This window comes from Colias philodice, chromosome 2 (assembly GCF_061535455.1).
Source record: "Colias philodice isolate Cphi_HAF_F1 chromosome 2, ilColPhil1 Martin Lab GWU primary, whole genome shotgun sequence".
NCBI classification, from domain to species: Eukaryota; Metazoa; Arthropoda; class Insecta; order Lepidoptera; family Pieridae; genus Colias; species Colias philodice.
The window spans coordinates 10,740,338-10,765,455 of NC_143087.1; the positions used below are offsets into that span (position 1 = coordinate 10,740,338).

General features: G+C 33.1%; 2 protein-coding genes across 3 annotated transcripts in view; one reads left to right on the plus strand and one right to left on the minus strand.

Moving 5' to 3' along the window:
* The first annotated feature begins 2,576 nt into the window (after nucleotides 1-2,576).
* The window catches only part of LOC149490767 (uncharacterized), a 99,204-nt gene continuing 76,662 nt past the window's right edge, over nucleotides 2,577-25,118 (plus strand). For both annotated transcript variants that reach the window (XR_016317304.1, XM_089708347.1), the window contains exon 1: nucleotides 2,577-2,830. Coding sequence is in view for 1 of the 2 variants with exons in the window: in XM_089708347.1 (XP_089564473.1) it covers nucleotides 2,749-2,830 (82 nt within the window). In the remaining variant the exon portion in view is untranslated. The remainder of the gene's footprint in view (nucleotides 2,831-25,118) is intronic.
* On the minus strand, nucleotides 23,498-24,708 carry LOC149490768 (uncharacterized). The gene has a single exon (XM_089708423.1). The coding sequence runs from the start codon at nucleotides 24,516-24,518 to the stop codon at nucleotides 23,790-23,792; it is 729 nt and encodes a 242-aa protein (XP_089564549.1). The 5' UTR covers nucleotides 24,519-24,708; the 3' UTR covers nucleotides 23,498-23,789.

The following is a 25,118-nucleotide window of genomic DNA, read 5'->3' on the forward strand; positions in this document are numbered from 1 at the left end:
TTTATGAGTTTTTCATTGGTTAGTTTTTTCTTGTTTTAGGTCCAAGTTGAAAGACACATAATATGTGTACGGAAAAATTATTTTATTAAATCCTTTCAACTTGGACCTAAAAGTACCGTAACCGTACACATATTTATTTATTTTATTTATTTATTTATAATTCTTTATTGTGCAAAATATGATCAAACAATAGTATACAAAAGGAAGTAGTAATACAAAACATAATTTGCCCAAAAGGCGGCCTTATTGCTAAACAGCAATCTCTACCAGGCAACCTGGCGGGAAAGGAAATGCAAGAAGATTATGGGATAGTGCAAAAATACAAACAAATTATGTGTACGGAAAAATTATTTTATATTATTATTATTTGATATTATCAAGACTAAACGTCAAGTGTTAAAAATGATTTGATACTAATTTAATCATGTCAATTTAATTAAATTTTTCAATTAAATTAAAACTACCTCCAATAAAAAGTTTAACAAAAGAAAAAAATCAATTTTCTGAAAATAATAAGCTCCGGCATTTCCTGCCATAACAATTTCAAAGATGCAGCCGAATTATTTTGATTGAATTGTTATTTGTTATGCATGAGTGCATTCGGAATAAGCATGATAGCTGTTATGGTAATCCCTGAATCAATTTTAAAAATCTTTCGGCATTGGTATTTCAAGAATTCGAGTGATCAACGCGGTATATTTGATAACGCCGACAGTAGCCCGTTCGCAGGACTACGTGTGTGTTTTTTTTAATGTCGGCACTCATCTATGCGTCACAGTTATAATGCGTTTATCGTCTCTATGCCGTAGGTAAGTATGTATTGTATTATCTGTAGCCATACATACACGGAGCGCATCGTGACATAGATCTAATAAACGATGGAGTTTAACTGGGGGGGTTCTCGGTTCTTGTAAATATTTTGAAGTGCCGATTAGAGTTAGATATCTATTAAAGTATTGAAAGAAATTTGTATTTACATCATGCTGTTGACTTACACAAATACAAATAGGGTAATTGAAGGGATGAAATGTTAACATTAAAACTCTACGTATGCTACCTATTAAAAGTAGAGATCGAATGAAATTTTTAAAATTAGCTTTTATTTTTTTCGTTTTTTATTTTGAATCGCCCCATGTAGCTAAAATTACATATAAGCGAGTGAATATGCTATATTTAATTGAGCTATCTAGCTTAATGTGTGTGTTAGAATGCACTATTTAAAGCCCGCTATTTGATCCACTTTAAATTAGTTTCACGGGCAATCCTGTTAATTTTTTTTACCTTTACAGAATCGGTTCAATTTGTTCGGTGTTTTGAAACAACAATGTAAAAAAAATGAAACTTTAAATCAGTGCTGAAAATTAGTAAAATCAATTATTTTCGTGTACAAGATAATTACCCATTTCTGCCTGGAAATGTCCAATCTCTATTAACTCGTTCAAAATGGCACATTGCAATCATTGGCTACATTTAGTACCTACCTAGGGGTCACTGCGGACGTCTAATTGCTTCCTCCTACTGTTTTACAGATGGGTTAATTACGGAGATTGTTATTATAAGAACAAATATTAATTGATTGCTGTAAATGTATCAATTTTACAACAAGTAAAAAAAAAAAGAAAATTGTCGGTTTCAAAATGCGTTGATGAGGTTAATTAAAACTTAAAAGGATAATACAATTATAAAAATCATAAAACTAATGATTTTGTTTTGTAGTCGCCAGTCACGAGTATACGTTCACAACGCAAAAGATTTAGTAAAAGTGTATCGTTCATAATGCATAACTATGCAGCTTTATTGTTTGCACTATTTAACACTATAAAAATTCATAACAATGTTCAGACCACACAAGTCTTGCACACTTACCAGAAATTAGCTGCTTAAAACGATGATTTTAATGCATTCTTTAATGAAAGGCGCGTGTGTGGTCGCACCGTTATGACACAAAATACAACCGTCCTTAATTGATCGACCCTTTAGCCAACTTTGGAAGCGTACGTTGGGGTCAAACCTTTGAGTCCGAAAATTTCAAACGGTTGTCGTGTTCAAATATTTACTGTTATGTTAGGTTTGATGTGAGTTCATTTGTTTTACGAGTGTTGACGTAACGTTTTAATTAATAGAGAAATTAAGTGCATGTTGCGAAGCGCATCGCTATGGACTCTACTTATTAAATTTTATAAGAGTTTTACATGTACTTATTGTATTAACAGAATCTATATTGATTACTAAGTCAAAACTAGCTATTCTAGTATAAATAGATACAGCTTTTTGTGTTACTTTTTTTAAATGATGATTTCTCTAACTTAGTGACTCTACCACAAGCAAGATAATGTATCAAGTCAGTCCAGTGTATAGAAGTAGTGTACTAATTTGATAGTTACCACCAAGTCAATCAAATTACACAATGCATTAATTCAATGAAAATTCCGAAACTGAAAAATTCTTGAAACTACGATCAATGTGTAGCGGAATTTCCAAATGCTACGCGCTACGAGTGTAACTACGACTACGAGGCACGAACTGCGATGAGCGAACTATAAAAATTTCAAATTTAGTATTATTGTGGCGTTCGACGGGGGAGGTTGTGTCGCTGCCGCTCCAAACGGCGCGCGTATTCACGTACGTTACGTAAATCCAATATAAAATGCCAATGACTTAATCCGATCGTGTACTAAGTGTAGTGTTTACAGGAAAATTAAGTGCTGTTGTGTTGAAAATGTCCGTGAAGGATGTTATTTTGGAAAAATGTTGAAGACGCTTCGTTCGCGATGTTTGTTTTGTTTGCTGTGTATGGCTTTATATTTTTGTATAACTGATGGATTGATAGGTAAGTTATATTACTCCACTGTTATTTTATTTTTTCAATACGTTTCATATTTAGTTTTGATATTTCTATAGAAAATATGTTAAAATCTTTTTAGCTCTATGTTGCGTAGCCCGTTCTCCGTAGGCTCTAGCTAATTTTGAGTGCTACGCGCTTGCACTTGTTATCTAGTTAGTACTCTGGTAGGTACTTAAATCTTAAGCGCTTAATGTAATTATGATATGTATTAAGTTATAATCTAAACGGGTCAAGGTTGGTATTAAGAGCTCTATCTTATTTATTTTTTTAAAGGTTACATTCTTATTAAGTGTCATAATTTCATTGATATTGTTTTGTTACCTTTAAGCTTCAACGCAAGCGCATCATCTGAAAACGGATTTTAATATTTAAAGTAATGAAATTAATATTGTGGAATATAGAGCAGAATTCTCTGTTTCCTACCTACCTATAACTAGATATTTTGGGCCGATTTTTCAATCCTTGGATAAAAATTATTCGTCGAATAATGTATAAAACTACCATTTTAAAAACGTATTCTAATTGCCCGTATTTGACAGTTTACGTGACATTTTAATATTATCGTGTAATACTTTATTGGACGGATAAGTTTTAACCAAGCAATGAAAAATCGGCCTTTAATGGAATTATTTGAATGGTTTGCGTATAAAATGGTAATTGACACTTTATTATATTACTTTGTGTAATCGTTTCTTGTATTTAGAACCTGTGATTACCAAACTACAGGCCATTCATCTTCCCTGAAAATATGTTTTGAAAAAACTTGACACTGGGTCAACTGTTTTCATTCCAAATTTCATTCATATCGGTGCTGTAATTTGGCTGTGAAAGCGAAACAGACATAATTAGTCTGGAAAGGGTTGCAAAACTAACGGTCCATAGAAGGGATATTTGGAACAAGGGCTGATGATCTTTTCTACAATTTTCGAGTTTTATTTCCATGGTAACATTGATAGGTTGAGCTTTTTGGATTTGAATTGCTGCTGTATTGTTGGGTACACCTACGAATACATTTGTTCAATAAAATATTATAGAGTTTTTTCATTAACAGCGTTCTGTTAACTTTACAAAAATGTTAAGTACACATTACTATAAAAACATGCTTTTATTAAAGCAATATAGCTTTTTGTATTATGATATCACGTTTCCCCTGTAGTCTAGAATCCATGAACAAACACAACCCATGTCTTTTTTGCTTGCTCTATACCAAGTTTGTGCGGAGTTTATAAGTTTATTATTAGTAGTTTGTATAACATTTTAATTATTTATTTCAGTAACTAACACACATGACACAAATATTTCTCCGTATCATATTATCAAATTTATTCACGCCTGTAGGTACTGATATTTCATGCATACTTGGCCACAGCAGTGCCTACAAAGTTTATACTTTACAATAATTTCATGCGTTTTGCGGTTAGTTTGTTATTACATATGTCAGGCTGTCCACCTCGTGGTGTATTTCGATCGTAGGTTACACAATAGTTATTGTCGCAAGTAAGTTTATATGTATAAATAACTAGCTGATTTTAAACATACAAAGTAACTTGGATAGACACTTTTGTCTAGCTTTAAATTGGGCCGATTTTGCACAGGGGAAGGTACCACGCCTCCACAGAAGATAGGCTTGAAACAGTTCCATGTTATTGTTATTGTGTTTCATACAATGATTGGAAGTAACGAAGGTCCGTATGACGTATCCTTTTACCTACCCAGCTTTTCTTGGACATCCCATAGAACTTGGAACAGAAGTAGCAACGTTTCATCGGTTTCCGAAATAAGGAGATTTCAACACTATTAGCTTCGCAGCTCTATCATAGCTCTATATTAATATATTGTTATTCCTTGTTACATTTACACTTATATGAGTCCAATAATGTTGGCAAGCTCGCTTGTACATAACATAACGAATAAAAAATAATAAATTAATTATGAATATTCCACTCTATTGTGATTATTAACTGAAAAGAAATACTTTAGCAAATAACGTGGACAGTTTCAAAAGTCAAATATAACATTCACTAACTTTATATTAAAAAGTTTCTGCCACGTTCCGTCGTAACAGAATGTTGAGAAACATTCTTGAAGACAATATAAGGAAATTTGGAGAATATTCCTCGAGTTGTATCCAGTTATTTCCAGAACGAATTACGTCATAACTCATAACTCAGGATGCATAGTAATTAAATGGCTTCTAGCTTTGGAGTAACGTAAAACATTGGATTGTATAACGTTGAATTACTCCTGTAGATAGCGCATGCACAAACGTGGTTGGAGGACTTTCCCAGAAATAAGGAGAATATTCTCAAATTGTAGAGTCATTTCTTACTAGAAAATGCTTCAAAACTGGTCCAACTTTTATAAACTTGTATCAGTTTTTCTCTACACTCTCTATTTTTCGTCATCATCAAAATTCTCATGCTATTGACATTGAGATATACATATGGAGACGACACCGCCTACATCACTTATGTTCCGCTCAACATACGCCATAATTATGGCGAAACTGCACGCTCATTTTTTATTTGTTTTAAAGTGAAACGCATCAAATATGCCTTCGTGTGTGTTACGATATTGCACAAATAATACAAATAATACGGAAAATTGCAAAGGAATAACTTTCATCGGTAAGTACCTAAATAGATAATAATTTTTAAAACTTAGTTAGAGCAAAAAAATGGCGCACAGATTTTGTTCGTGGTGTCTCCTCCATACGTAGTAATATTATCTCAATGGCTATTGAAAATGCTATGGATTGTCTATTTTTTATACGATTATGGAAATATCGTTTGACCTTGACTGAAGCCGAGCCTCTAATTTGATAATTCTGATTGCCTTCCATTAATTAATCTCACTGATTGAGGCGTGTATTCCATAGACTCGTAAATTCCGGTGACACTTACGACTCTGTCGTACAAACAACGTCCACAGATAACGTAAATTACTGATGTCTGATATTGGCGCCCTTTTTGCATGAACATAATTCCCTGGCGAATTATTTTTACTTATATATTATATAATATACTTTTGAATTATAATTGTATTATGTATTCAGTAAATTGAATTGAAAAAGGATATTAATATTTTTTTAACTACATACGTTGCAATACACGTATTAAAAATACAATATGAATCAAAGGTTAAATATAATTCAATGCCTGTAATCATATAAACACACTTCAATTGAATATGACTCCACGGTAATTATTGGTTCCTAATATATAATTTTTATACAATAACAATTATATCACATTCTAATGTCATCTCTTCCAACCCCATAATGAAGAATGTTACTAGGTATGCCAAATCCCTTGAAATTGTGTCTCAGTAAAGCCTGTATGTATACAAATACACTAGTTTTTGTCGTAGTCAAAAATACCAAGTAGTTTTGATTTTATACGCATTCAAAGTTTCGAAAAATATCGAGTCCCGCTAATAGTCACGTGACCGCTTGTGACGTCACGTCACAACGCACCGCGCGGCCGCGCCCCCGCACGGTGTGTATAAAGCAAAATTACCAATCTTCTATTAGATGATACGTGTAATATTCAAGACCAAATCTAAAAAATAAAATATATATCAAACTAGATGATAATATGTTCAACGATTCTGTTTAACTTTTGGCGCTCTTTTTTTCTCGAGATAAACGTTTGGTTTTGTCAAGATAAAAGTGGTTTATCGCAGATAAAACCAAAACTAAAAGTAATTACTCAAAATGCTCGGACAAATATCTTGCAAATGTTTTAATATAATTGTTTATGAAAAAAAAAATCATAATAAGTATTACCATGTCAAGTAGAAAACGTAAAAGTGTGAAAATTAGAGCTAACTTGGTGATTTTTTTTTATCGAGTCAATTTTAATATTTTATGTTTTTGATTGAACAGAATCGTTGAACATATCATCTAGTTTGATATATATTTTATTTTTTAGATTTGGTCTTGAATATTACACGTATCATCTAATAGAAGATTGGTAATTTTGCTTTATACGCACCCTAGTATCAAGTCGGCAGCGCTGTAGTAGGTGTTATAGCTTGCGCAGTATTTTGATGGGTTTTCGTCCGCGAATTTCGTTAATAGTCCAATAATAGTAATTATTATTCGTTTAATAAAATAACAGTCATGCCAAAGTTTCATCTTTATTTAATAGTTTCTCAAAATATTCTATACGATTGCGTTTTTGCACTGCTGATCTCTGAGGTTTATCTTCATTTTCCTGTTGACATTTGAATTTGTGTGGAACTATACCCTGTTTTTGTTTAATTCTTCCCCCGACCAACTTATATTTTAGTATAGTTCTCCATATCATTCTCAACTTAAAACAAGAAAAAATCTTACTAGCCATCTACCTATACTTAGCCCATACGAGCAGAGCAGAAGCACAGTCTAGTATAGATTAAAACTTGTATAGAAAACAAAGGATAACGCAAAACAGCTGCAATGTTCTCAAAATATTATACATAATATGTAGCTTACGTCCTTTGCAACTATAAAAAACAACTTATCCGGCGAATTGGTAGTTGTATTTTTACATTTAGGAACAACACATGATTTTCTGGTATTTGGATTGGACATTTTTAAAAGTATTTAATTATAATTTCGACGGCACGGGCGCGCGATCGCTAGCGGACTGAGTGAGCCAGATTGAGCGTGTTGTGGTGTGACGTCACACCATCACCGGGCGTTTACAACTTGTTTTACTTCTAAATCGGAAACTAATTGACGTATCGAAGTAATTTTTTCACTAGTATTATTTATTTTTGACAGAGAATATGGAGTGCTAATAATCAAAATAAGTGAACATTCTCCATTGCACCCTTTGCCATTATAATTTGGAAACTGAATTGATGATTATTTCTCTAGAAAATATAAGGGATATTAAAGGTAGGGGTTTTTTTACGCGTTAGTAGCTCTAGGGTGGTTTCTATTTTGAATTGCATTTCGTCTATGCATTGCGAACGACATCGATTTATTAGATTTGAAGTTTCTAATTGTACTTCCCGAATATTTATTAGAAGGGCAATTATTATGCAATACAATAGCGGTTTAATACAAAAGAAATCATTTGTAAAAAATATTAAATTACTCTACTGAATGCTTCTTTTTTAGTGAAATATTAATTGATTTTCGTTAAACTTAAATTAATAATAATCAACATTTTACAAGAAATAAAATTTTCAACGTGTAGGAATATTTGAGGTCAAAATGCTAACCTATACCTAACTCATGCCTCTATACATTATATACTCTATACTTTCGGTCATAACCTTTTTGTAACTACGTTAAGTTATAGATTATAGCAAGGTATAGCTGCTATTTTGCCCTTACAGCCCTAAACTTTAAATTCCAAGTTTTGACCTGATTCTCTAAATGAATATTTATAACCCTTGACTGGATGCGACGTGGCTTCTCATATTTATACAGTTTAAATGGAAACTTATAAGAAAAGTCATTTTAAAAGTCTTCAGTACTGCCTTACAATGGTTATATGCAAATACTTTCGAACATGTAAAAAACGGCTGAACAGTTTTTATGAACTCTGCTTTATATATAAATTGAAATATAGAAAGAGATTCGTATAGATAAATGAGTCATTATAGTTCACGGCTAATGTACTGTGAAAACAACAAATGAGTTATTTCTTTGTTATTTTACTCTCAACACCTATTTTTATCTATGGGTGCATTTAAAAACAACTGTGGAACGAAGCCAAAATCTGCTTTGCGTGAAAATGAAACTGTTTTCGGAAAAATATTAATAGATATTCAAGTTTTAATATATAAATATATGTTTGTGTTTCCTCATGCGTTTTTCAGTTTGATATACTTTCGTACACACATATTACTTAATAAATGATGTGCTAACTCGTTTTAGTTCAATAGATATAGGTCTACCAGAATCTGATGGCATATTTATATTTAAGAAATAAAAGATTTTCATGTGGCAACTTATTTGACAACTATCAAATTCGTTGTCAAATTATTTGTCTTTTTTATAGTTGATGAATAATTTTTAGGATTTTGTCTAAAAAATCTTCGAAAATGTCGAAAAAGCCGCTGCCATCACAAGCAAGAGGTGTTGTTTATAATGTGTATAGAAAAATATTCGATGAAGAAGGGTCAAAAACATCACAATTTTCAATTTTGAAGATTTTATTGGTAAATTGGACTTACCCGTTTTGATACTTTAAATTAAAAAATATTATATGTAGGTAACTATAATATTGTTTGTTGATTAGAATATAATTTTATGAAAACTTATTACAGGAGTTTCCAATACGGCTATTCGTCAAGTCCAAGCTGTCCAAGTCAATTTTATAATGTGTGTATCTGTTAATACTTACGAAAATAAACATAGTTTTATTTTATTTTTATTTTATTTTATAAAAAATTATAAGCAGTCTAGTTTTGATCTTCATTATCATTATATCGATATTTTCACATGGCATACTGATAATAAACATACAAATATAGGTATGTGTAAATAATAATATGTATTACCTGTATAAAAGTAATAAGTATATTATACATGTAAGTATGTACCTACTACCTACTACATAATATTAAGTGGATATCTCTTTATTAAGTACAGTATTGTCCACTTATGTAATGTGACTAATGATATTGAGGACAAAATAAAAAATAAGCAGTATCAAGATCGTTCAGTCCATTTTCCCTAGTGTTGCACACTCCAAATTTTGATTTCCCTAATTGCCATCAGATTCTGGTTTACCTATAGCTTTTATTACTGAACTAGCTGCGCTCCGCGGTTTCACCTGCGTGTCTCCGCTTCTGTTGGTCTTAGCTAGGGCATGCAGAACCGGATCCGGTTCCAAGTTTTTGAAACCCGGTTCCAAATCGAGCGCAGAACCGGGTAGAACCGGGTTACCCGGTTCTTTTATAATACTTCGGAAAAAATACGAAATTAAACAAAAGTAACTGTAAAAGTACCTGATAGGCCTTTATTTTACGCGGCTTGTGTCTTATTTTATTAAATTAACAAAGAAACAAAATTTCAATACTTCTCTTTATTTATCAGTCTTATAAAAGTACCTTGGCCCTTAGTCAAACGTCAGTATCGCCGAGGAATAGAAATTGCTAACGCTAATTATTGACATAAGCATTAAGCTCATGATATTTTGGTAATGGTTCGGTCACACTACCAACGACGATGAAGACCACGACCAAAATTCAAATCTTGCCAAAATTTATTCAAAATAAAATATTTAAATCTCCCGTCATTACGGTACTCGGAAAAAAATTAATTCGAGGTCAATTAATAAAAAAATAGTTTTTTTTGCGATTTTCGCCGAGACGGTAAGTTTATCATACAATCACCAGGAACCAAAATTGTACATCATAAAATTATCTATAAAAAAGGTTAAATACATTTTTTTCTAGGAGCTACCGTTTCTACGAAAAACCTATTTTTTTTATCCATTGATCTCGAAAAAATTTTTTAATTGTGTTTTGCACAATTTATTTAATTTCGACTGGATGAAAATTTTGTTCGTGGTCGTCGTCGTCGTTGGTAGTGTGACCGAATCCTTAGGCAAAACATCATACGCTTATGTCAATTTGTATCGATAGCGTATTCTATTCCTTAGCGTTTTGACGGTTGTCTCGGCGCTCTTGTTATCATAATATGTTCTTATATATAAAAATGAATCGCAAAATGTGTTGGTAAGCGCATAACTCGAGAACGGCTGAACCGATTTCGATAATTCTTTTTTTATTATATTCCTTGAAGAACGAGGGTGGTTTTTATGTAGAAAAAACGTAAATATGTACCACGGGCGAAGCCGGGGCGGACCGCTAGTATCACATAAAAACATGAAAAGTACCCAGCTGTAGGTTTTGAGTCCCATGCGAATGTCGAAATTTTCGAAAATTTTCAGCATTTACGGCTGTATCTTTTGATGCGTTGGCTTGTGAGTTCGACTTTTTCACATAAAAGGGACCGAAGACTTGAGTATTCGATATAAATTTCAGCTTGATACCAAAAACAAAAACATGACTGGATCATTAAATATGAATCAGTAAAATTAACAGCTTTTCAAATTCACGAGAAATCTAATAAAAATATATCTGTAGCCTAATTTTTGTCATTTTTGAAGCCTATTTTTTTTGGTTATACAATCGTAGGAAACTTATAGCATCTAAGGACCAATCGGAGCCACGTTTGAGGTGTAGCACGAAAATTCGCGATGCACGTGAGTCTGACGTTGCCAGATACAATAAATTAATTGTTAAAATAATGCAGCAAAAAATAAATAATACTTTATATTTTAATATTTTGGTCGGAACCGGGAGAACCGGGTTTCATACTATTCAGACCCGGTTCTCAAGATCATCAAAAAACCCGGGTTTACCCGGGTTTTTCGGAACCGGGTAAACCCGGGTGCATGCCCTAGTCTTAGCGTGATGATAATATTATACAGTTTAAAACCTTCCTCGATAAATGGTCTATCTAACACCGAAATAATTTTTCAAATCGGTCCAGTAGTTCTTGAGATTAGCGCGTTCAAACAAACAAACGCTTCAGCTTTATAATATTATTAGTATAGATTTAACAATCATTAATTTAAATTCGAACTTAAGTTTATAATCTATAGATGTGGTTAAATCGATAGTTTACTAAAACAAGACGAAGCCATCGTCGATATTAATTGATAGGTAAGGCTTATTGGATCTGTTAAATTAATGGATAGAGTTACAAGATGTAATTATTATCAATTAATAATAGTGACATATCTGTCAAAGATAATTAAGTTACGAACCTTAGATTAAGGATTGGTCTCCGCGCGCGCGCTACGACTAGATACCGCCCCACCTAAAAACAATAGCTCTGTGAGTGCGGCAACTCATTTCTGTAGTGTGTGTTAGGCAATTTGTAAAGACGCTAGTGTGTGTGAAGAATTGGGCTGCCAGCTACATAAATTTTGCCTCATAAATGGGAAATCTGCCACCTTGGAAAGAAGTTTGAAAAATATTTTTTTTCATCCTGACCTGGCCGGGAATCGAATCCATGAACGATTTGAGTCGCATGACTCAAATCCACTTGCGACGCTACTATACTATAGTCACAAAGGTTGTTTAAAAGTAAAAAAGCGGAAATAAAAAAATAACATACTATATGAGTCAGTTAAACATGGTTAAACAGAAATAAATTATTGTTATTATACTTTTTTATACATGACCATGTGTTAGTAATAGTATTGAAAAAAAAAGTTCAAATTATTGCTAAAAGATTTCCTCAACCACGTGTATTTTTTTGGATATGCAGTACGGCAACACCGAATGGCGTCGTATTTTCGTAGAAAAAATTTTCGAAGTAAAGGAGAAATTTCGAATAATACGATACTTAGTGATGATACGTGATCCCTGTGTCTTTCTTATTTTTTGTTGTATTATTTTTAAATAGTTTTATGACACAAATAGGCATTTTACTTCAGATTTTGTTCAAAATCTTTATAAACTATCGGTTCGCCCTCTCCACACAATGCTTGTGACACGACTGGCTTGTGCCTGGCTTGGGTACGCCGAATTCGGCGTACTATTAGTTGCCGCATTTTTCAAGTACGCCGGCGGTATCTAGTCGTAGCGCGCGCGCGGAGACCAATCCTTAATCTAAGTTACGAACTATGAATTTGAGGTTATCTTCATTTAATTGTATTTGGCGCCAACCGCCATGTTGGTTTATTGTTTTAATTGAAACAGTTTCGGTTATTGGTGTAGAATTTTTTTATTATTTTTGTACTTATTTGGTTACCAAATCAGAGAAAAAAATAAAACGAGTGGAACTATTCAACAGAATGTTAACAATTTATTTTTCACAGGCCATAAAACGTCTCAGTCACTAAAGTTTGAATACGTTTAAGAGATAAAAGTAACAGCCGTTGTTGACAGACACTTGTATTATAAAATAATTTATCACAAGTCTAATTATCTTATATAAATAACCCGAATTGATTTGTCTATTTGCAGGATAATATATAAAGAAAATAGTAGGATAAGATTACTTAAATAAAAAAATACAATTATAAGGGAAACTTTGTTTTTTATGATAGAGCTAGCAAAATAATATAATATGTGCTACCACCGATTAATCATCTACTTCAAAAGCAAATAAATGATTTATTGTCTAATAGAATTCCAAGCCAGGCGAAGTCGGGGCGATAGTCTTGTCTGTTTTATTTGAATTGATTGTTGTACATCGTGTTGGCGGCTTCTATGAAAAGGATTAAGTCAACTTGTGAACTATTCTTGTCTACACAGTAGTTCTGTGTAACAATTAATCATACGAAATGATATTGGGAATTGGAATAGGGTTGAAACATATGAGAAATTGTTTAGTAGTATAATATTATTATTAATAATATTACTTCATAATTAAGCCTATCTGCATACATATTACATTTTTAATGAACACTTATTCTTAGAGCAATATGTATTTTAAATCTGTTTCTTTCATACATATATATTTTCGTGTCGGTAGTAAAATTCCTGAATAATTAATATTGTTATCCTTAAGTTATCGAGAGCAAACTCTACCATCGACAAAGCAAAGCAAAGCATCTTATAAAACCTCAACACAACCTTGTTAAAAGCCAGGAATATCGGGCATATCAAAATACCAGTAATGGATTACGAAAAGTGGGTTAAATCATTAATCATGTGTAACAGAATGGCGTTGTTAAGCCCCTTCGTAAGTCGGTCAATCCACGCGGCAAATGATTTATTAAAGTTTTACAAATTTTTAATATTAACACGTCACTGTCATGCAATTTGTTTTTTTTTGTCGGTAGCATAGGGTGGGTGCAATACTAAATTCTGTTTTTTTCCTGTTTGATTTGAAATTTGCAATTATATTGATTAGAGTCTGGGTACGAATATGTTCTACTGTTATGTAAAGTAGAGTGAAGAAAGTTTTATAAGTAGAGCAGTAATGAACACAATAATTATGTGCAACAGTAAATGAATAAATTAATTATGTAACTTACTAAATATTATCAAAAGTAACTGAGCATATACCTACACATATAATTGGGATACATTATACATAAGTAAACATAATTTATGCTATCACGAAAGCTAAATATACAATGTTCTTGCTTAACTAAACCTAACCATTACAAGCTCTGTTAAAATATTAATATTACAATTGTTTTCAAGAATTACAGCGTTCACCGAAATTCCCCGACGTTTCTAGAAACGTACATTAAAACGGTTCATCCCTTCGCTATGTTTTTTTAAACCCACCCTCTCCATGAGAGTGCTTATTATATATTAATCGGAATGTTGGCTGTAAATCTGCACCTTCGTAAATTATTAGCAACATCCATACAATTTTATGTTTATTTTTCGTATAACTTGTTGTTTGTTTCGTGAAAAAACAACGCAATAAACAAGTCAACGTTTTTCGGGAAGCACAATAAGTATAAAACAAGGTCATATTTAAATCATAGGTAAAAATACAGAGAACATAGAAGTTTTTATTTTATAAATATATAATGATATTTTTATAGATTGAGCTTTAAAATTATAATGAAACACTATGATATGTACAAGTACGATGTAAAACCACAAACACAAAAACGTTAAGAATTTTTCATGCACTCAGGGAAAGAATGATTTGCACTCATGGAATATTTTCAGCTGTCCTTTGTAATACCAGAGAATATAATACTATACTAGTATTACAATCTTGTTCGTTATCTCAAGTAAAATCAAAGGTTGACCATTGGCAGAAATTAAAGAGAGAACAAGTGAAACCTTGCATCTAAGTTCGTGCTTATCGGCCTTTTGGGAAGAAGTGGGTCGCGTCCTCTGCGCGACTCCGTTGTTTGATACGGCACGATAAATTCAAGTGTCATTATTTTTAAATCTTAAAGAATGGTGTGATTCTTTGAATGAATTGATTTTGGAATGCTATTATATTTTGAAGACATTTATTTTTTACAATATATTCGAAACTTAGGACATTGTAATGACAGAGTACTACCAACAAATAAAAAAACTACTTACTTAAAAAACTTATAATATATTCGGAATGTTGGATATCGTGATGAGTAGTTGAATTTACCAACCAACATATTGCCGCAGCCGTGGCATTTTATATAAATGCTACGGCAATCTAATTAACAGATTATTCAGATATGAATAATGCATTTTTACCTCTTTTAACTTAAAATTTACTTCTTAAAATAATACTATAAATCAATTCTTATATAACTCTTTACTTTATACTCTAAATCCAAAAAAGTTCAATCAAAAGATTAGGACCAATCTAACCAATCTGCTGGCTCTAATTGCTTTTTCTCTCTAATTACACCTCTTTTTTTAAAGCAATTAATCTCTGTAGCGGCTCGGCCAGTTAGCTGTGTTTTAGATGTTTTACAAAATAAATCTTATGCTGAATAGAAATTCTAACTTGTCAATAAATTTCTAGTTAAATAATTCAACTCTGCATTTTGATGTGCATTAAAATGTATATTGTGAAAATAATAGATATAAGTATAACATAATTTGTAGATAAAATTTACTCCTAAACAGTGTTTAAACTTAATGTTATTTTAGAAATAATATTATTGCCACTTTTTGATGGCCTTTACAACTTACATTTTAAAATCTTTGATGTCATATTGATCTTCAATTCTGTCCCTCGAAATTAGAAGAATAAGGCACAGTTACGTATGATGCATAATTAAATACATGAGAAAATGGAGCACATTATAAGCTCGATTTGAGTACTTATTTCTATCAAATAAATAAACACAAGTCTATTATTTCCTAGTTCAAGCAATGGAAACATCAGTGCATCAACCCTCATCCTAGGGTTGCACCCCTCAATACTGTACAGTTGCACGAAGAATTGATTTCGACTCCCTTCGCGAAATTTTGACAATGAAGGTTTTACAAAACAAGTGTTTGTCAAATGTAAAACGTCTTGATGGCGCTTGTGATGGATTGTCGATGCATGTGTGATTTTGCTTCTGCGTCTTGTATTTTTTGTTGGGTAGTGAACGTCATGATGTTATGGAAACAAGTCAATGACAAAAGACAGTTATGGTGTGTGCACTTTTAAATAGTAAATTAAAACGTATGTTGTATACATTTTTTCATACACCAGCAATAAGCAATTACGTGTTATCTCTTTTATTCATTTTTTACACTTACATAGTCAATGATTTGATTATTTTAACATAAATAATAGCTCTTCAAATATACAATAATAGCTCTACAAATATTGCTACGACAACATACGCAAAAGACTACGCTCTAAAACAGGAAAAATAATATTGTTATATTACTTCATTTAATTACTAATAAGTAATAACAAGTTGTAAATAATCATTACTATAACACGTCAAATTCAACTGTAATCCCAACCAAAAGATACCAACTCGGCTCAATCTACAAACAATGTATTGCTATACACATAGGTTGTTTGTATATTTGTGTTGACATTGATTGCACGAACATTTAACCATTCCTACCTCCGACGCCCCTCAAGGGTTGTCTAGTGTCTGGCTCAAACGTGGATTGCTATAAATACAACAGCTATTTTTATTTTTATAATTGTGAGTAGTTGTTTGGAATCGCAATTGGCTGTAATCCTAATTACGAGATGTGGAAATTGTTTTTCCCATGTTTCCATTTTAATAGGCTTTTATTGCGTAAGCTTTTAAGTAATAAAATAGACTAAATTAAACTTTTATCATCAATACAATAATCACGTAGTCTTGTAGCTTGTCTGATGTCATAAGTTCGTACATACGAAACTCTGAAATTCATATAAGTATTCTTTAGTTCGAGCTCTTTCGTCCGTTTTGGCTGTGTGTGATATTGAATACTTTCCTTTTCATGGAATAATAGAGCTATCGAAAATAATTACATTCATAAAACTTTCTTAAATACTGTGTTAGGTTTTCTCTAAAAAAGTTAAATTGATAAGAGCAATAATTCTGCCAGAATTAGATGAGTTTTTAATAAAATTTTCGTTAAAATCCAGGGATTTATGTAATGGATTCCATTAAGGCTGGATATAAAAGATGGCTACGGCAATTTAAATTGAATTAACACCATAGTATTACACTAATCTAACTCATCTGATGACGGTAGTAGACGAAAAAGTTTACTGTAGACATCCTTCATGCTATAGCTAGCAAATTGATGATTTTATTATATACTAGCTATCCGCCCGCGGCTTCACCCGCGTTTTCAAAGAAAAACCCGCATAGTTTCCATTCCCGTGGGATTTCCGGGATAAAACCTATCCTATGTCCCGGGGTAAAAAGTAGCCTATGTCCTTTCTTGGGTATCAAAATATCTCTATACCAAATTTCATGCAAATTGGTTCAGTAGTTAAGGCGTGATTGAGTAACAGACAGACAGACAGAGTTACTTTCGCATTTATAATATTAGTATGGATTGTGACTTGTTACAGTGATGAGCAAAGCTAAATGTACACGTGTGTTTAAATTATAAAATACATTGTAAAATATTAAAATAAGTTCAATGGATTAAAACATTTGCTTATAACATACATTTTATTGAAACTTGGAAGTTCATCTAAACACAACTTTTACTAGGAACTACAGCAAAACAACTCTAAATAATAAACACTTTATTGAAAGTTTAACTTATATTCAACATCATTAGGAACTATTGCAAAACCTTTTACAGTATTTAAAATGCGAGGTCACGTTTCAGTGAGACATCCAAGTCTTGGCACTGGCACTGCTTCCCACAAATTAGGGAGTTAATTTACTGGCAGCACTGGCACTGTTTCACGTTGCATAACATGTGCAAGGTTGTTTGGATCGTTGGAAATTGTTGCACACAATGTAGGAATTAAGTTGCAGTTGTGAACAAGCGAGTAAGAGAAGCTACGTATGCTTAAACTGTAATTATTCAGCTTTTGAAAAAGGAAGCTTAGTATGGTTAAACTTTAATAATAATCAAATAAATAAATAATTAAAATGTATGATAAAATAAACAGTGTGAAGAATTTGTTGCTCTTAGTTATAATTATTAATTACCTAGGTAAATATAAAGCAAACTTAGGTATAGGTATTATATTAATGCAAATGGCAATTGCAAAAATCAAGAGCTTGTTAAAATATTCCCCAAAATTTTCTTTCAATTATTTACAGTCACTTAACTCATACGTTTCATTCATTCAGTAAATATTATAATGCTATGCAAAACTGATTGAAATGTCGGAATACCCCCACAAGATTTCTTGACACCGACTATTAAAGCAAATTATCCCCTAAATCGTTCTTTTAGCCACTATTTTCTATTAATATTCTCTTGTTAATCTGGCCCGAGAGTAATCCAACCACTATTAATAGACCTCTCGAAAACGACTCAGTCCTATAAATTCGAAGGACGCAAGGGACCATTATGTGCTGGTGGTTTGGACAAATAGCGTTGTTTTGGATGGTTGCTATGGCAACGTTTGATCCGAATTGGAAATGCCTGAGGGTGAAGCTTGTGGAAGTGGAATGGAAATAGTGATTTCAGTGGGAGAGACAAGGACGAGATTGGCGAGCAATTTTGCAATGCACACTTGCTACAGCTAAATTGCATTAGTCTGCCATTTGGGTGACTGCTCCCAATCTGTACGATGCCTTACATAATGTGTGGGGTACCCTACCCTGTTATTGTCCACCACCTAATATATTTATTTATGATATGTGTATTTTTCTACATAAAAAATGGACCTCTGTGTCCATCAAAAGAAGAAGAGTTGAGTTTAATGCGTATTTTGTGCGATAGAGTAATTCGAAAATTTGTGATTTGCACTTGTGAAAAATTATAATATTAATTATAATAGTATTCGTGTTTAATACACCATTAACTCGCTAAGTAGAATTTAATATTATTGGAATTATTCCGTCATACGTTTAAAAATATTAAAGACATTTTTATCGTAATTCGTACCACGTAAGCATTAAGAAGGCTTCACTTTTTGGGTAAGGAACCATTACTTCCGTTGAATAATTATATTCTGTTCTACGAACGTTTTATTAATGTTATCTAATATCGAAGCGCGATCATTATAGCTCCTGTTTCGTTTAATTACATTGCTTTGTAGAAGCGGTGTCTGTATTCCAACAAATTCTGTTATAATTGAGTCTAACCTCGTAAGCTTTGTATGACCGAATCTTTTAAGCCCAAGGCCATTTAATTATTTCTTAAATCCGGGATTTGGGTTCATGTTAATGATGCCGAAATGGTTTAAGGATTCGAAAATGTTAGACCGTTAGCTAGACTATTTGTTATGTTGTGATGTAATTACAGTATTATTTTGGTGATAAAGGACAGCTTTTTTAATTTGTTAATAATGTAACTACATGTTGATAATTTTGGTAAAGTACCTACTTATTGTTTTTGGGTAAAAACGGCAGACAAAAAAGTAAATTTTGGATAAATACAAACACACACCTAATATCAATAGAGATGTAATAGTAATCTGTATCATCACTAGGTACATAGTACCTATAAAACAAAGTCGATTTCTTACGAAACAAAGGGATTCCCTTTGTTGATGAGGTTTCTTTTAAATAGTTAGAGTGATTCTCAAGGAAGGTTTTAGTATATAATTTATTAGGTTTTAGACTAAGCGAGCGAAACTGCGGGCGGAAAGCTAGTTACCTATAATTTGCACTTTGAATAATAATGCAGATTTTTTCTTTCATTAATTTATAGACACAATATAAATATCTGTGGATGTGATATACTACAAGAAACAATATTACAGTTCTTAAGTTTTTTCATCAGCTCAATGCTGAGTGCGGTTATTATGACCATTTCCAAGATAAATATTTATCTACGGAATGTTAGACAACATATCATTTCTAATGGTATATGGTTTCATAATATCGAGTTGCAAAGACTAGAGAAAGTAAAGCTAGGAATACAATTTATAATAATTATATTACTTAGGTATTTAATATTTTATAAACTTTCATGCAAGATATTATGTCAGTCATAATATATATTTATTAAAAATAAAAAATATATATAAATAATTGAAATGTAATGATGATGCAGTGCTTTGGACATGTAGAAAACACTTTATTGTACAATGCACACAAAAACAAAATTTACAAAAAACGATATTTAACTTAAAATAAATGTACAATTTGGCGGCCTTATCGCTTAAAAGCGATTTCTTCCAGGCAACCTTGGGGTATAGGAAAAATAAATCAGTAAAAAGGTAGATAGTGCATAAATACGTACATTATACAAGAAACTGTAATTATACATAGATTACATATACTTAAGAATCAAATAATATTATACAAAAACAAATGAGAAATGAGCAGTATAGGAATACAAATATTAGAAGAGAGGAAAATAAATTTACATAAATAGATAACTAAATCAGCAAAGAACATAGACAAACAGCATTAGAGAGATAGATAGTAGTTCTTAACAAGAGTTTTAAAACTATATAAAGATTGGGCTTGCCTGATCGTTGTTGGGAGAGAGTTCCACAATCTTACGGCTTGTACGGTAAAAGAGCAATCGTAGAATTTGGAAGTGTGAACAGGCATACAAAGCGTAAGATTGTCGGAGGAACGGAGATTGAGTTCATGAGAAGACCCCATAAACACAAATCTTTTTTTCAAGTAGGAAGGAGTTCTAGGATCAAAAAGGATGGAGTATAATAAGGAAAGGATATGCATATTCCGGCGAAGACGGATAGGAAGCCATCTGAGCTGTGAGCGGAAATCGGAGATATGGTCGAATTTACGTAAACCAAAGATAAATCTAATTGCAAAATTTTGAAGACGTTCCAATTTGTTAAGGTGCTCCTCAGTAAGGTCTAAATAGCTTGCATCAGCGTAGTCAAGGATAGAAAGAAGCAAAGACTGCGCGAGCAAAATTTTCGTGGGTTTTGGTAGAAAATTGCGCAGTCGTCTTAACATCGAACCAACCCCAAAGATCTTACGGCTTACCTGTTGTACGTGTTCTGTCCACGATAGAGTTTGGTCAAACCATATGCCGAGATTTTTAACCGTTGGACTGTAGTCAACATCAACACCATCGATAGTAATTGCAGGCAGGTCTTCAAAAGAAACCCTAGATATGAAGTGAGGACTGCCTATTACTATTACTTGCGTTTTCGTTGGGTTAATTTTGAGTCCATACTGATGAGCCCATGTCACAATAGCACGCAGATCATTATTGATACACTCAACAGCTTGTTCAAGATGCTCAAGACTTGCATGGGTGTAAATTTGTAAATCGTCTGCATATAGATGGTAGAGAGAAGATAATTTACAAGTTATTGAATTAATAAATACGCTAAAAAGGAGTGGTGACAACACGCCGCCTTGAGGTACACCAGCAGTGATATCGCACCAAGTTGAAAAATTATTATCAACACGAATACACTGCCGGCGACCATGTAGATAGCTACGAAACCAGTCGATCACTGCAGGAGATATATTAAGAGAACTCAGCAATGCCAACAATATATCGAAATCAACGGTGTTGAAAGCATTGGAAAAGTCTATAAGAGTAAGAATTGTTAGCTGTTTATTATCCATTGCCAGACGAATATCATCTGTAACCTTGACAAGCGCAGTGACCGTACTATGACCGGCTCTGAAACCGGATTGTAAAGGATCTAATAAGGAGTTTTTCGTTAGAAAAAGGCACAGCTGTTGCTGTACTAGTTTCTCGAGGATTTTTGAAAGGAAGGGCAGGATTGAAATGGGACGATAATCGGAAAAGCTGGAAGGGTTAATCTTTTTCGGGAGAGGAACTACATGAGCGTCCTTCCAACTATCGGGGAAGCTAGCGGTTGAAATAGAGAAATTGAGGATATGTGATATGATAGGAGTGACTATGTCAAGGATAGGTAGGATCATAGTACGGCCAATGCCATCACAGCCCAGAGCATTCGAAGCAATGGACAATATGTTCTTTTCAATATCACTGTCAGTGAACGATGTGAAATTGAACGGAGGAAAACTAGGGGTCGGCAAAGATGAAAGAAAGTTAATAGTATCGAACTTAGTATTGCTATCTAAAGGAGCAACCGAAGAAGTAAAGTGTTTATTTAATTGGTTTAGGTTGGTATTGAGAGGAATATTAGTATTAGATTTGCCAACTCCAAGGGATTTAAGAAATTTCCAGGTACTACTTGTGTTGCCGTTCTCAACAGATTTATGGAAGTGGCGTCGTTGCGCATCTCTACACATCGTATTGCAGCGATTACGAAGAACTTTATATTTCTCCCGGTTGAAGTCTGAGTTGTTCTGCTTGAACCTTGATTTAGCCAAATTCTTCTTGTGAACTAGCGATTTCAGCTCATCAGTAAGCCAAGGAGCCGGAGCATGTTTCATTCTAATAGCTCTAATGGGTGCATGGACGTCGTACAATTTTACAATAATAGTGTTGAAGACATCAACTTTAGTTGTCACTGTGTCGGCAGAGAAAACGGGAGACCAATCTATTTTTTGTGCATCTTCACATAGACGTTCTAAGTTCATATCACGAAAATTACGCTGCAGCAGAACCTTGTGCTTCTTTTTAGGAGGACGTAGGAGGTATGACAGGAAGATTAGGTCATGAAAGGAAAAGGCGTCGGCGGAACATTGCCCGTGTTTCGAAACATGGCTAGTGGAAGAAACAATAATTAAATCTAGGAAAGAAGGATTACAGCCAGGAGCAGAGTGGGAAGGATTAAGAGGAAGTATGTTTAAATCACAAGAGGAAACAACAGAGGAAAGTTTATGACTACGGGCATCATTTTTCAAGAGACAAGTATTGAAATCACCCATAATCAGTACGTGTTCATAAAGAGGTCGTAGGTTTTCAAGGATAGTTTCAAAGTTATGGAAATAATTGACAAGGAGAGAGGGAACATAGAAAACACCTAAAAGGATTTTTTTATTCGAAATATTTAATTCTAATAGGATATACTCGGCCGCATCATCTGGCGGTGGCTGAGGAGAAGTGCTGACGATAGAAAACGGTATGTCATTGCGTAAGTAAATAGCAACTCCACCCCCTCCACGGCCGGTGCGGTCGTTACGTATCAAATTAAAACCAGGAAGGGAATAGGTAACGGAAGAAAGGCAGGGTTTGAGCCATGTTTCAGAAATAAGAAGGGCATGGATGGGAGCATTGGAAAAAGATGCAAGCAAATCGTTGAAGTGGGCCGGAATACTTTGCGCATTTATATGGATAAGATTAAGGTTGTTAGGAACATTGGAAAAAGTGGAAGCAAGCGTTTTGTCGAGTGGTAAATACTCTGTGCTATGGAAACTATCATTGAAGCTGTTATTTGAGCTGGATAAAGTATGGTAGGAGTCACTGCAATCTGTGTCATTTAATAGAGCAATATTTGTAAATTATATTTAAGTATAATAAAGAAATAAAAGATAGATAAATATATGTATAATATACAGAAAGAGAAAAATATAAACGTAAATTTGAATAAAGAGAAAAAATATATATATATACAAGAGAAAAAAAAAAAATATAAATAATAAATTTTCCTATACCCGCCAGCAGCATTAGAAAGTAATACATAAATCACACAAAACATAATGGAACGTTAAAAAAAAATAAAATAATAATAATTCACAAATGGCAACAATAATTGAGTTGACAACATGGGTTGACAACTACTAACATCTTGTCTATATCTGACAGGTGACAGCTCACAATCACAACATTGAAATGACAATTGACATTTGACAAGTTAGTTTGGATTATGAGAGATACAAAAGTAAACAAAAGTAATTACATATTTATTAGAGGGTAAAAAGCTAAGAGGTAAAATACCACAGATAAAATAATTTTGAAGTGAATGAAATAAACAGATCGTGAACAAAAGAAGCAAGAATGAAATTAAAAGAAATATAATAAGTACCTAATGGGTGGTATAACCTCATAGATTTGAAATTTACTTTTACTTTTTAGGACGCCTCGTTCGAGAGCCGGTTGTCCCCTTGATATCTTTAGTGTTGTTGGATGTTGCAGCAGATAGCTCAGTATTATCACAAGCGATAAGATCAAGGTCCTCGGATGAAACAACTCTGTGGCGAACTCCATCAGAGGTCCGGATGATAATACTCCCCTCAAGCGTCCAACACCTTGGAATACCAAACTTCTTGCGTGCAGCCATAAAAGTGTCATGCCTGGCCTTTGTGAGATACTCAGAGATGGTAATACCCGTGTTCTTGAAGCAAGTTTTAGAGAACCAAACATGATCCCTCATTGGCAGACTTTTAAATTTGACTAAAATAGGCCGGGGCTTATCGGTATTGCCACGACCCAAACGATGACAGCGACTAAAGCTTTCGGGTACAACCTCAGGTTTTTGAAGCTGGTCAGCGAGCACTTTAGCGACCAGTGCAGCAGTATCTTCTTTTCTCTCCTCAGTAACTCCATGCACAAGTAGCATTTTGCGGCGAGATCGAGTTTCCTGCTGGTCGGATATTTTAAAAAGTAACTCAACTTGTGCATGCAAAGTCTTCAGCGAGGTCATCACAAAAGAACGGAATTCATAAAATTCAGAAGACACAACATTTGAATTAGGTGAAGTTGGTGCTGTCCCATGTAGGTTTTTTTCAAACTCTGCCATCTTTGAGGTGAATAATTCAGTCATCTCTGTCAGTGATTGCTTGATAGAGTCCATTGTGACTTAGTGGTTGAATATTTGAAAGTTGTGAATAGTTTATAAACTAAAGGAGATATGTTGCTGGTAGGTACAAGATCTTATTCAGCCATAAATTCACACTTATTAAACACTTTAAATATTAAAAATACAATTATTTTCGAGAGCACAGAAAAATACGTTAATCTAGGCACACACCTACCCTCGAAAAAATGTACTTCTTTATATAAATCGTAATGTGATGTTTTGTATTATGTATTAATTATTTGTATTTGATAATAATAGTCACTTGCACATGCTTACTATAATTACTATAAAAAAGTAGTCTGAAATCAGAATATGCTAAGCTAGTAAAAGCTCAATGTCGTCACTGCCCTATAGACAGCCCACAAAACATATATCTATAAGTCCAAAAATATCTCTCAAATTGGGTCAACTATCACTTACACCAATTATCATAAAAACCGATACAGCACACATTTGTTGGGAAACGTATAAAATAGCCATTAGCTGTTTTCTTTATGTTTAAATAAGTAACAATCGTAAAACGCAACTTGTTTTAGTTTTAAAGACCAGCCACGTACCATGATGTCTTATGCCGGCTACTCATGTACCTGCCGC

Excerpts from the sequence above, each read along its gene's own strand:
- LOC149490768 (XM_089708423.1), bottom strand. The coding sequence starts at position 24,518 with ATGGACTCTATCAAGCAATCACTGACAGAGATGACTGAATTATTCACC.